Source organism: Bombina bombina, chromosome 7 (assembly GCF_027579735.1).
Source record: "Bombina bombina isolate aBomBom1 chromosome 7, aBomBom1.pri, whole genome shotgun sequence".
Lineage (NCBI taxonomy): Eukaryota > Metazoa > Chordata > Amphibia > Anura > Bombinatoridae > Bombina > Bombina bombina.
In genome coordinates, this window is record NC_069505.1 from 273,871,169 (window position 1) to 273,885,415 (window position 14,247).

The 14,247-nt window shown below is 41.9% G+C and overlaps 1 protein-coding gene across 1 annotated transcript in view; it reads right to left on the reverse strand.

Moving 5' to 3' along the window:
- IFT122 (intraflagellar transport 122) overlaps window positions 1-14,247 on the reverse strand; it is a 172,338-nt gene that overhangs the window by 15,989 nt on the left and 142,102 nt on the right. Inside the window, exons 26-27 of the mRNA XM_053720769.1 lie at window positions 4,499-4,627; window positions 3,072-3,148 (exon numbers count right to left, since the gene is read on the reverse strand). Coding sequence (XP_053576744.1) covers window positions 3,072-3,148; window positions 4,499-4,627 — 206 coding nt within the window. The remainder of the gene's footprint in view (window positions 1-3,071; window positions 3,149-4,498; window positions 4,628-14,247) is intronic.

Genomic DNA, 14,247 nt, shown 5'->3' on the forward strand with positions numbered 1-14,247 from the left:
AACAGGTCTTCTACACAATGTAAGAATGCCTGTTTTTTTATGTGGTCTGAAGACAATTGTGACCTGTGGAACCTCCCCCTTGGGGGAGGCCCCTTGAATTCCAGAAGATAACCTTGGGAGACTATTTCTAGTGCCCAAGGATCCAGAACATCTCTTGCCCAAGCCTGAGCGAAGAGAGAGAGTCTGCCCCCCACCAGATCCGGTCCCGGATCGGGGGCCAACATCTCATGCTGTCTTGGTAGCAGTGGCAGGTTTCTTGGCCTGCTTTCCTTTGTTCCAGCCTTGCATTGGTCTCCAGGCTGGCTTGGCTTGAGAAGTATTACCCTCTTGCTTAGAGGACGTAGCACTTGGGGCTGGTCCGTTTCTGCGAAAGGGACGAAAATTAGGTTTATTTTTGGCCTTGAAAGACCTATCCTGAGGAAGGGCGTGGCCCTTGCCCCCAGTGATATCAGAGATAATCTCTTTCAAGTCAGGGCCAAACAGCGTTTTCCCCTTGAAAGGAATGTTAAGCAATTTGTTCTTGAAAGACGCATCCGCTGACCAAGATTTTAACCAAAGCGCTCTGCGCGCCACAATAGCAAAACCAGAATTTTTCGCCGCTAACCTAGCCAATTGCAAAGTGGCGTCTAGGGTGAAAGAATTAGCCAATTTGAGAGCATGAATTCTGTCCATAATCTCCTCATAAGAAGAGGAATTATTATTGAGCGTCTTTTCTAGCTCATCGAACCAGAAACACGCTGCTGTAGTGACAGGAACAATGCATGAAATTGGTTGTAGAAGGTAACCTTGCTGAACAAACATCTTTTTAAGCAAACCTTCTAATTTTTTATCCATAGGATCTTTGAAAGCACAACTATCTTCTGTGGGTATAGTGGTGCGTTTGTTTAGAGTAGAAACCGCCCCCTCGACCTTGGGGACTGTCTGCCATAAGTCCTTTCTGGGGTCGACCATAGGAAACAATTTTTTAAATATGGGGGGAGGGACGAAAGGTATACCGGGCCTTTCCCATTCTTTATTTACAATGTCCGCCACCCGCTTGGGTATAGGAAAAGCTTCGGGGGGCCCCGGGACCTCTAGGAACTTGTCCATTTTACATAGTTTCTCTGGAATGACCAAATTCTCACAATCATCCAGAGTAGATAACACCTCCTTAAGCAGAGCGCGGAGATGTTCCAATTTAAATTTAAATGTAATCACATCAGGTTCAGCTTGTTGAGAAATTTTCCCTGAATCTGAAATTTCTCCCTCAGACAAAACCTCCCTGGCCCCCTCAGACTGGTGTAGGGGCCCTTCAGAACCAATATCATCAGCGTCCTCATGCTCTTCAGTATTTTCTAAAACAGAGCAGTCGCGCTTTCGCTGATAAGTGGGCATTTTGGCTAAAATGTTTTTGATAGAATTATCCATTACAGCCGTTAGTTGTTGCATAGTAAGGAGTATTGGCGCGCTAGATGTACTAGGGGCCTCCTGTGTGGGCAAGACTGGTGTAGACGAAGGAGGGGATGATGCAGTACCATGCTTACTCCCCTCACTTGAGGAATCATCTTGGGCATCATTTTCTCTAAATTTTGTGTCACATAAATCACATCTATTTAAATGAGAAGGAACCTTGGCTTCCCCACATTCAGAACACAGTCTATCTGGTAGTTCAGACATGTTAAACAGGCAAAAACTTGATAACAAAGTACAAAAAACGTTTTAAAATAAACCGTTACTGTCACTTTAAATTTTAAACTGAACACACTTTATTACTGCAATTGCGAAAAAGTATGAAGGAATTGTTCAAAATTCACCAAAATTTCACCACAGTGTCTTAAAGCCTTAAAAGTATTGCACACCAAATTTGGAAGCTTTAACCCTTAAAATAACGGAACCGGAGCCGTTTTTATATTTAACCCCTTTACAGTCCCTGGTATCTGCTTTGCTGAGACCCAACCAAGCCCAAAGGGGAATACGATACCAAATGACGCCTTCAGAAAGTCTTTTCTATGTATCAGAGCTCCTCACACATGCATCTGCATGTCATGCTTCTCAAAAACAAGTGCGCAATAGAGGCGCGAAAATGAGACTCTGCCTATGATTAGGGAAAGCCCCTAGAGAGTAAGGTGTCCAATACAGTGCCTGCCGGTTATTTTACATAATTCCCAAGATTAAAATAATTCCTCAAGGCTATGGAGTATAAAATATGTTTATATATAAATCGATTTAGCCCAGAAAATGTCTACAGTCTTAAAAAGCCCTTGTGAAGCCCTTTTATTTTTCTTTCTGTAATAAAAATGGCTTACCGGATCCCATAGGGAAAATGACAGCTTCCAGCATTACATCGTCTTGTTAGAATGTGTCATACCTCAAGCAGAAAAAGTCTGCTCACTGTTCCCCCAACTGAAGTTAATTCCTCTCAACAGTCCTGTGTGGAAACAGCCATCGATTTTAGTAACGGTTGCTAAAATCATTTTCCTCTTACAAACAGAAATCTTCATCTCTTTTCTGTTTCAGAGTAAATAGTACATACCAGCACTATTTTAAAATAACAAACTCTTGATTGAATAATAAAAACTACAGTTAAACACTAAAAAACTCTAAGCCATCTCCGTGGAGATGTTGCCTGTACAACGGCAAAGAGAATGACTGGGGAAGGCGGAGCCTAGGAGGGATCATGTGACCAGCTTTGCTGGGCTCTTTGCCATTTCCTGTTGGGGAAGAGAATATCCCACAAGTAAGGATGACGCCGTGGACCGGACACACCTATGTTGGAGAAATGTACTCATTATTAATAGGTGTATATTTTGCTAATAGAAGTAAACTATAACAATGTTTCTATGCAAAACTGAAATGCGCTCATGCACGTTTCAATTTTTACTATTATTTCCCTTTAATTATATATTAACAAACATATACGTACATTACATATATAAACTGCATGTACATCACATACCCTGACAGACTCTAATTGTTAGCGCCCCCCTGTGGCTGGGTTCGATATCATCCAGGACCTGTTATCAGCCGTACAACTAACATGTGGGTGAGAAGACCTCTGCATGCTGTAGCTTTAGTGCTAAAAACAATCTTACCTCAAAACTTAATTTTGCAGTGAAAGGGTCATCATCCATCGTTTCTTCCTCCTCATCCAGCCTCAGGGTCTGTGCGTCTAATTGTCTCATAAAGTCAATAACAGGGAGAAGGACACTTTATAAAAACCCTTTCACTTAGAGGAACGCTTAATTGGTTTTCATAGAACTAGAGGTAGATTATTTTCCACCGCTTCATTAAAGAAATTTTAAAGTGGAATATTTAAATTACATTTTTTTTTATTTTCTAAACTGCTAATAATTCAAATCACTACGAATGTATCCTGTATTAAAGGGACGTTATATACCTTTTTGTAAAATTGTACTTGTCTCATACTCCCTAGGAAGCAAAAAAGCAAATTCTGTAATCTAAATGTTCTTCAAAATACTGCAAGCTAAATAAAACAGCTACTGATTTCAAGAAATTGAAATGCACTGTCCCTTTAAGTGTCACCTTGCTCATGTAACTATAGCAAATAAATACAGCTGCTCTTCAGAACTAAATGGCACCAATTATAATATTAATGTCCACAATGATAATATAGTGCAACGCTACTTGGTCATGGGGAGTCTAACAGCACACTGAGTGTTGTAAAGAAAACTTGATCTACTTAAAGGGACATTAAAGTCATTTTTTTAAAATGTATGCATTAGCAATTATGCACTGCCTTGCAAAAGATTTTTTAGGCATGTGCATTCGGATTATTTGATCAATATCAGATTGCGGAAGAAAGTTTCCGCTCACACCATTCGGATCTTTTCATTCTTGTGAAAGTGCAACACACTGAGATCTGTATTTGCACAGATCTTAGTATGTTGCACTTTCACAAGAAGGAACAGGCTCTGGAACAAATGTTTTAAAAGCACTTAAAACCTGCCACGTTACTAAAAATATACAGGCCCAGGACAGAGCCTGTTTTATGTGATTTCTCACACTTCCTTTGCTGTCACCAATTAACAACAGATACAAATGAGTTTGTGCACAAATCAGCCAATCAACAGGAAGCATGTAGTAGCGTCAGTATTCTGCATTCCCCTGAATGCACTTCAGCTTCTCCGGCGCTAAAGTTTGCACAATTAAATTACAGGAAAAGCAGGCAAAATAAATTATAAAAGTGCACTGCTTGCTTTTTAAATTATGCATTACTAAATATTTTCTGGGGAATGGAATTTCGAGTTTCTGTTGCATTTGTGCAAGAATAAGCAATACCATACACCTTGCTTAAACTTTGCTCATCTGAAATATACATATTTTTAGTCCGATTCCCAGAAAAAAATACAAAAAATCCAGAGTAGCAAGTACAAAAGTTGGACAATAATTAATATTTTTAGAGTAAAGACCCAAGTTCGACGTCTATTTGAAACAAATACTACTGGCTCATAACACAAACACCAACGTCCCCCCATCCAGTCCTCTATCAGAAGGATACCAGAAGTGGAAATTTCTTGCCATTTGTCTTTCTTTGTGTTGTTTCTCGGGGCTTCCAGGTCAATCAGTGACACGGCCTCTTCGTTTGAGATTGCACCATCTAAATAAAACTCTACCAAAGGCAGCACCTCTGTAATAAAAGGAGGGGGAGAGAAACTGCTATTATGTGTAGCAACATGTTAGCTGGGATGAATCCAGTTCACCATTTTCATCTTTTTTTTTAAGATCCTTTTGTAATATATGTTTTACATACTGTAGTTAGTTCATATAGAAATCACATTAATTATTTAAAAAAAACAAAAACTAAAGGGACACTAAACCCTAAAAAAATGTTAGGCATAATGATGTATGTAAAGTAAAAGATTAGCTAGAACAGGGCTTAACAAATTTGTTCTAAATCTCGGAGCCAGCCCAAAAATTTAGGAGCCAAAAACGTTTGGCCATCCCTAATATATATAGGGATATAAATGTGTTTGTGTAATATATATGTCTATGAGTGTGTGTATATATTAAACATGAACATTACATAGCACAATAAAACTTGGATTTGTATTTTGGAGCTGCAAGAAATCAGCCACACCAAGTGAAATTTTAGGTATCGCTGTTGGCTGTAAGTGGGGGTACACACAACTGTCTTGTGCACTCTATATTTTTAGAAGCCAATGGCTCCCTGGATCCTGGGTTAAATGTAGCCACCAATCAACAAGCGCTACTCAGGGTCCTGAACCAAAAATAGGCCGACTCCATACGCTTACATTCCTGCTTTTTCAAATAAAGATACAGAGAGAATGAAAAAAAATTGATAATATGAGTAAATTAGAAAGTTGCTTAAAATTGCTTGCTCTATCTGAATCCTGAAAGAAAAAAATTGGGTTTAAAATCCCTTTAAGTACATTGATTGTGTTTTTTTTTTAATTATTATAATAGTTATAAAATATTGAATAATTGTAAAGTTTTAGTCTCAGTTTAGTAATGGGCACCACCATGCTTAGGGACGTTTTTTTTTTTTAAAAAAGGGTATAGTGTCCAGGACCAAGATTAGCCGTAGATACATTTCAAAATTTCCATTCATTTCCCTGCCCCCTATAAAGATGACAGCCATCAGCAAATCACATACTCTGGGAACTCTTGCACATGCTCAGTAGGAGCTGTGCATATAAAAAGACTGTGCACAATCTTATAATGGAAGTACATTAGGTTTTTCTTTTTAAATTACATTCTTTATCATTTTGTTCAGTGCCCCTTTATTATTAAAGGGATAGGAAAGTCAAAATTAAACATGCATGATTCAGATAGTGCAGGTCATTTTAAGACACTTTTCAATTCACTTCTATTTTAAAATGTGCTTCGTTCTCTTGGCATCCCTTGTTGAAAAAGAATACGCGCATATTCCACACTAGTGGGAGCTAGCTGCTGATTGGTGCCTGCACACATTTGTTTCTTGTGATTGGCTAACTAGATATTTTCATCTAGCTGCCAGGAGTGCAATGCAGTTCCTTCAGCAAAGGATAACGGTAAAATAAATCAAATCTGGGGGGGCGGAGTTAGCCGCAGTGCAGAGCAGCAGCACAAGTGGCGAGCTCTGGCAGCTTTTGAGTATTAAACATCATATTTGGCTGATCAAACTCTCTAGAAATAGGGAAAATCTATAACCTAAAGCAGCCAGGATCAACTTAGCACTCGCCAAATTAGAGTGAGAGTGAAAACTTTTTGGCGCTATCTCCAATCTGACGGAGTGTAATTAGCCTCCAGCTTACGGGACACCTACAGCAGCTCAGCAGCCACAGTCTCCACGGCCCTGGAGGGTCGGGGCTCCGCTCCAGGGCGCCTGTGAAGTCTTCCCTATTACCATCGGAGTTTGATTACCCGTTCCGAAGGTGAACAATCATCCCACCACAAGCGTACCCACAGCCGCGGCGCCAGTCCGGGAGGACAGCTTGAGGCCTTACACTAACCCCCACACCCCGCACAACTACCGGCACAGCAGAGACTTGGCTCTGATCTTCTGGACCTTCTGACCCCGCAACGATACTCCTGCTCTTGCCTTGCTGTCCGGAGGGTTGGGGCTCCGCTCCGGAACGGCAGGCTGTCACCAACTTTTAACTCTGCCGGGAGGTGTCAGGTGGTAAGTTACACCTAGAGAGCACACGTCTGGACTTACCCTCTCCCCTGGTCACCCGATTACCTAGAACTGCAGCCCAGAGTCCACATCAGACTGAGGCGGGGACCAGGCGAAAATCTCTAAAACTAAAGTGCGCCACAGCCTATTAGGCGCGAACCGCCGCCATCTTGCGGCCTGACTTCCCGGACTCAGCAGCGGAACAGACATTGCCGGGAGGACCGGGTAAGAGTACTGTACACACACAAGGACACTTGCATAATAGAACCCTGTTATCTCCCTAACCGGGATAATTGAGACTGACATCTAACCACTAACCTCGGTAGGCTCTGTTAAATCATACAAGACTATTACCCACACCTGAAGCCTACCGTCAACCACCGGCACATATATTATTGCCAGGCCATCACCAATATACCTCAGTCTCATAGCTGCCTACTTTTACTCAGAGGCCACATCTGAACTCTCCCTTCTTACCCCAACACTAGAAAGGGCTTAGTTCTGGCATACTTCTACATAAGCTCCTTGTGGCTACCCCTGCACGCTCTATCCACAGGATTATTAGATAGAGTGGAATTCTGGAGCACACCTCTAACTTAAGTAAGGCTGAAGGCATAACCCATAAACTACAGAACTGTATGTTTGGTGTGTAGTGTCACTCCTTAACCTCCATATCTCTGTGCAGGGCAATTGCAGACTGCAGGGCCGGAGCAGAACACAATAGACTTCCTCTGCACCCTCCTGGCGCATACAGAACAAGCGCAGTGACAAGGGGGCTAGACAAGCATCTACACCCTAATTAAAACTGAGCTCTCTATACTCTGTAGGATATTAAACAATCAGTTCCTATGTGACGTTAAGCAGGACACCCTATTGATACACAGTATATTACTACAATTTTCCCTGTTTGAAGATATTATGCTGAACATGGCTGCCTAACCTAAGATTGACGTCAGGGGGACTATGTCTCAATTTTCTACAACTTACTCTTTATAGTTGCTATTCTACATTCCAGTGCAATATCTGACTGAATTCCAGTTACCTACACTCCTACAACTGAGGACAGGAAACAGAGCATGTCCCAAAACTCTAGAAGAAGGCCAAGGCTATCTCAACCACCCAAGAAGACAGTAGTTGACCACTTTAAAGGCCATCTATCTCATAAAGCTCAAGCATACCGAGATTCTGCTTCTGTGATGGATGACAGTGAATCTGACAACAGCATTAATTCCTAAGCCCCCACATCAGACGCAATATCTACATCTATTGTTGATGCTCTCACCAAATGAATGAACCTCCTTCAAGACACGTTAACTAAAGAAATAAAAGGTTCTACAGCTGAGCTGCGCAGAGAGATTGCGTCACTGGGGGAACGGACGGACACTCTAGAACGCAAACAAGAAGATCTTACGGTAGATCAGGCTCATCTTCTAGCATATTCCCAGAGCTTGGCAACCCAGTTATCAGATCTAGAGATAAAATTGGCTGATATGGAGGACAGGTCCAGACGGAATAATTTGAGGTTCCGAGGGATACCTGAGGATATTGGCTCACAAGATCTGGAACCCTATGTCCTAGAGTTTTGTAAGACTGTACTGCCTGATGCCGACCCGACAAGTTTCCTATTAGATAGGGTCCACAGAGTGGCAAGACCAAGGTCGGTATCTCAAGATAAGCCGAGAGATGTCCTTGCTAGGATACATTTTTTCACCCATAAGGAGAAGATAATGAGAGAGTTGGCCAATAAACCTCAACTACCAGCAGATCTCGGTCTTTCCAGACATCTCAAGCTTCACTCTACAAAGAAGAAGAACCTTTAGGAACATTACCCAAATCCTAAGAGCAGAAAATATTAGATATAGATGGGGATACCCGACGAAATTGATAGTCTCAAAAGATGGGGAAACCCATACCATTCTCACCATTCAGGAGGGATTTGACTTGCTAAAAGAGTGGGATCTGATAACACCTGAATCCAGAACAAGAAGGGACTCAATACCTAATACATCTGGCCTTGATACACTCCCTCTGGCTCCTCAACCTAAATTACGAGCTGGAGCCCCAGACTTCACACCTGGGCCACAAAAGCCTTCTATAGGAAAACAAATTTCCTCAGCTGCTGTTCTTCTGAGAGACAAAAAATGATATGATAGCACTCTTTCAAACGATATATATGCCATTACAAGTTTTGTTGTGTGTACTTATGTTTCTGTTTAGATATCTGTTTCATGTTGAAGAAGAGGAGATTCGGGATTTCTTGTTGGAAACAGAAAATCTGCCCTGAGGCGTTTTGCCTCTGTCCACTAAACATCTCTTTTTCAGATGATGAGGGTCGCGAATATCTCCCCTTCTCCAAATAGTTTATGCTGTAAACTGTTTAACAGGCATATAGTAAGAATTGTTTAAAGCTAAATCTAGATCCAACTGGAATTTAGTTGCTGTTCTTCTGAGGGACAAAAAATGTTATGATAGCACTCCCTCGAATGATATATATGTCATTACAAGTTTTGTTGTGTGTACTTATGTTTCTGTTTAGATATCTGTTTCATGGTGAAGAAGGGGGGATTCAGGATTCCTTGTTGGTAGCAGAAAATCTGCCCTGAGGCGTTTTGCCTCTATCTATTAAACATCCTTTTTTCAGATGATGAGGATCGCGATTATCTCCCCTTCTCCAAATAGGTTATGCTGCAAACTGTTTAACAGGCATATAGTCAGAATCGCTTAAAATTAAATCTAGATCCAACTGGAATTTAGCCGCTGTTCTTCTGAGAGACAAAAAATGATATGATAGTACTCTTTCAAACGATATATATGCCATTACAAGTTTTGTTGTGTGTACTTATGTTTCTGTTTAGATATTTGTTTCATGTTGAAGAAGTGGAGATTCTGGATTTCTTGTTGGAAAAAGAAAATAAGCCCTGAGGCGTTTGCCTCTATCTACTAAACATCCTATTTTTTCAGATGTTGAGGGTCGCGAATATCTCCCCTTCTCCAAATGGTCTATGCTGCAAACTGTTTAACAGGCATATAATAAGAATTGTTTTAAACTAAATCTAGATCCAACTGGAATTTGAATATATGGCTATAACATACAACAGACTAATAGCACTGAATGTAGACTTATGTTACAATGTTAGTTAATCTGAGTTATGATTGCTGTCCTGAAGTTCACACTCCCTCATGATTAGTCAATCTACTTATACAGGTTGATATACTTGTACCGCCCCCCCCCCCCCCCCCTCATATACGCAAATTATATTTGTGATATCCCCTTCTAAGGGGACAGGAGAAGTTAGTATAATTCTTAGATACGCTTCTCCATTTGATGATCCGACGGGTCATCATACTTGTTAATACACTTACACTCTAAGCAAATAAACCTGAGTAAACTTGGTTTAGTGTTAACGATATAGGTCGTACTTTTTATATTGCATAAATAATCCCGGGCTAATTATACTTCTTCTTTCAGGTAACAAATATAGTTTCCTTGGAACTTGGTCTCTCGAGACCTTTCTGAACATAGACCAGAACTTCTTAACCTAAGATTACCAAGAGTCATATTTGGGTGTGCAGATCCAGGCGGGGTAAGTTTTGTGCCTTAACCCTATTTCCCTCTCCACTATCTTTTTCCCTTTCACCCCCCCCAGTTTCCTAAGCCTGCAAACATGTTAATCCCCAACAATATCTCTTTTGCAACACTGAATGCTAAGGGCCTCAATTCACAAGATAAAAGAAGTATGCTTACAAACACCATGAAGGCTCTCAAAATACAAATTATCTTTTTACAAGAGACACACTGGTTAGCGTCCTCCCAGGCCCCATACAGAACCCCAGATTATCCCACTGTGATTCTAGCCTCTCACTCTGAGAAATCTAGAGGGGTAGCTATTGCCATACATAAAACTATGCACTTTGAACATATCTATGAGGAGAAAGACTCTAAGGGTAGATATCTTTTACTCACCTGTAAGCTTAACGGTATTCTATTCACATTGGTAAATATCTATGCCCCTAACCAATCACAACCCAATTTCTTGAAAGGGATACTGTCTAAAATAGAAAAATATAAGACTGGAACTCTGATTCTAGGGGGTGATTTCAATATGGTGTGGGACCCCCTAATTGACAAGAAAGTTCAGAAGGGGAAAAAAATTGACACATATACTATAAACACTGCCAACAGATTCCGTCAGCACATAATCCAGCACAATCTTTATGATATTTGGAGGGCATACCACCATAATGACAGAGATTACACATACTTCTCTAGACCCCATCACTCTTACTCGAGACTAGACCATTTCTTCACAGATTCATGGACACTTGACAGAGTTTTAATGTCGCATATAAAGGTCTGTGCTTGGTCGGACCATGATATTTTCACGTTTACTCTCTCCACTGACCAAACAACTATGTCTAGGCCTAGTTGGAAATTCCCTAAACAGGCCCTCCAGGATAAGCCTTTTAGGACATCCCTCCAAAACTCTATAAGAGAATTCTTACGACTAAACGAAACTCCAGGTATGCCATCTCAAACAGTTTGGGCCGCCCTGAAGGCGTATGTGAGAGGGATCTGCATTCGGAGGCAGGCAAAGCTTAGACATCAGCTGAAAGCCCCTCTGGGCCTTCTTATGACAGAGTTACGACTGACTGAACAAGAAAATAAGAATTCCCCGTCGGGTCCTCTAGCTGATAAAATCAAAACGCTTAGAGCGCAAATAGCAGATAAGGAGCTGGAGAGAGTAAAAGAAGCCCATACTCGATTCAAAAAGTTACTATATTGTCAGGGTAATAAAGCCTCGACGCTCTTAGCACACAAACTGAGAGGTAGAACCGCGGCAGCTAGAATACTGTCACTCAAACAGGGGACTATATCGGTCTCCTCGCCTAAAAAAATTCGACAAACTTTTGCGGCCTACTATTCTGATTTATACCATCTCCACCCTTCAATGGCTGGTGAGGAATCCCCTATGCCAGAAGTGAAGGATTTCCTACAAAGTCTTAATCTGCCCACTCTATCAGAGGAGGATAAAGAAACACTTAAGGCCCCATTCTCTCTAACTGAAATTAATTTAGCCATCAAGCATACCCAAAATAATAAAGCCCCGGGCCCAGATGGGTACCCGGCATCCTTCTACAAGCTCTTTAAAGCTGATTTAAATAAAATCCTCCTCAAGGTTTTTTCGGAGGCTCGAGAGTCAGGTCTATTTACTAAAGAATACCTGCAGGCAATAATTCTACCTATCCCTAAGCCAAATAAAGATCCAACACAATGTACCAGTTACAGACCAATCTCATTGATTAATGGTGATGTAAAACTCTATGCCAAACTTTGGGCCAACCGCCTTAATACCCTACTCCCGAAGGTAATACATTCAGACCAGGTTGGATTCACCTTTGGTAGAGAAGGGCCAGATAATTCTCGAAAAATGCTGAATATCCTCACAGAGGCGTCTCGTTTAAAACTTCCCATGCTGGCCCTGTCTTTAGACGCAGAAAAAGCGTTTGACAGGGTCAGATGGGATTACTTGTGGTGCACACTAGCCCAATTCGGTATACCAGACGAAGTAATAACAGCTATCCGCGCCTTATACTCCTGTCCATCTGCGGTTGTTAAGGGCTTGGGTTTTGCCTCTCCGGAAATTTGTATCACTAATGGTACTAGGCAGGGATGTCCCCTATCGCCCTTAATTTTCACACTAGCCATTGAACCTTTGGCCCAAGCCATTAGAAATTCACGTACGATACAGGGAGTACAGTTTTCCGGCCGAACTGCAAAAATAGCATTGTTCGCGGATGACGTGACACTATTCCTCACAAACCCACTAGGCTCACTACCTGCCCTCCTTGATCTTGTTTCCAAATTTGGTGCCCATAGCTATTATAAGGTTAACGTCTCTAAGACCGAGGCTTTGCCTGTTGGTCTTCCTGCTTTTGAACTAGATGTTCTGCGAACCTCATATTCCTTTCAATGGTCACATTCCACCATCCGACACTTGGGGATTCAACTTGGCGCAGACCCGAAAGCAGTACTTGCTATAAACTACTCTGACATTATTAAAGAAGTTACTGAGCTCACCACCTCATGGAACTTTAAAGAGATCTCATGGCTGGGCCGCATAGCATCTTTTAAGATGACGGTCCTGCCCAAAATTCTTTATTACTTTCGCTGCATTCCTCTCAATGTTCCTAGTGCCCTTATAGATAAGCTCCAATCTCTTGGTCAAAAGTATATCTGGGGTAAATCTAAGCCTCGTATTGCAGCAAAGATACTTCAGAAAAAATATGACCAGGGGGGCGTAGCTATGCCTAGTATTCGCGGGTACTATGAGGCCGCCAGGCTCTCTCATATTTTAGCATGGGCAGACAAGGGTGAACCGCAAGGATGGAAGACCATAGAGGCTTGTGATCTCCCTACAGGTCTGAGTTTAGCTGACCTGCCATGGATTCCTGCCTATCGATTAGACACTTTGGGAATAAAGAATGTCATTATTAGAGAAAACTTGAAAATTTGGCATAACCTTAGGAATCTACCAGAGGTTGCTCCGCACCCATCTCCTATCCAGTCTTTGCCCGCCTTGCTTGCAGCCCTGCCGGACACACACGTGCAGAGCTGGGGTGTTTGGGATTTGAAAATGATCTCCCAGTTATATCCCTCGGACACTTTGGTAGCCCCGAGCAATATAGGATCTGTCATTCCAAACCCCCCTGTATGGATTAAATTTGAGTACTCTAGACTATACGCTTTCCTGATCTCTTGGGGATTCCCTAAAGGCCCTAATAGACCTTTGACTGCCTGGGAATAATTGTGACAACTCCCTGTTAGGACCCCTAAACTTATCTCATTCCATTATAGCTTACTACAGTCGTCCACAAACAAGGACAGACCTTGGCAACTTAGAGCTTGGGAGGGAGACTTGTCCAGACCAATCACTGACAAAGATCTACACATGGCTATGACACTAACCAAGAAGACAGTACATTGTGCGAACACTCTAGAATCGTATATGAAATTGTTTCTGAAATGGTACTATACCCCCTCTAGACTTTCACAGATGTTTCCTACAACATCCCCTCTCTGTTGGAGAGACTGCGAATTAAGAGGTTCCGATATACATATATGGTGGGACTGTCCTAAGTTAAAACATCTGTGGGCGCAAGTGTCCTCCCTCTGTTCTACCCTTGGGCTAAATAGACCACTTACTCCTGATATAGCTCTACTGCACATATTCCCGAGACATATTCTGGCCCCCCTGTCTAAACTACTAATTTTTGTTCTTGCGGCCACTAAATTGGCGATAGCGAGAGCTTGGAAACAGACACAACCCCCGGACATTGCAGCTATTACCTCCATAATACAGACATATGCCAGGATGGAACAGGGTTTCTACTTCAATATGGATAGAGAAGATCTCTACTGGCAGATCTGGGAACCTTGGTTTTATTACCAGGAAAACTCTAGATAGATGGGCGGACCTTGACTTTTGTCACAGACCCCCCCATCTGCTCTCTTCCATCTGCAATCACTGACCCATACTTTCTCACCTCCTTCTTCTATTTCCCTTCCCCCACCCTCTCTCCTCACACTATGCAACCTACTTCCCCTACCCCAGCCCTTACTTTCTACCGCT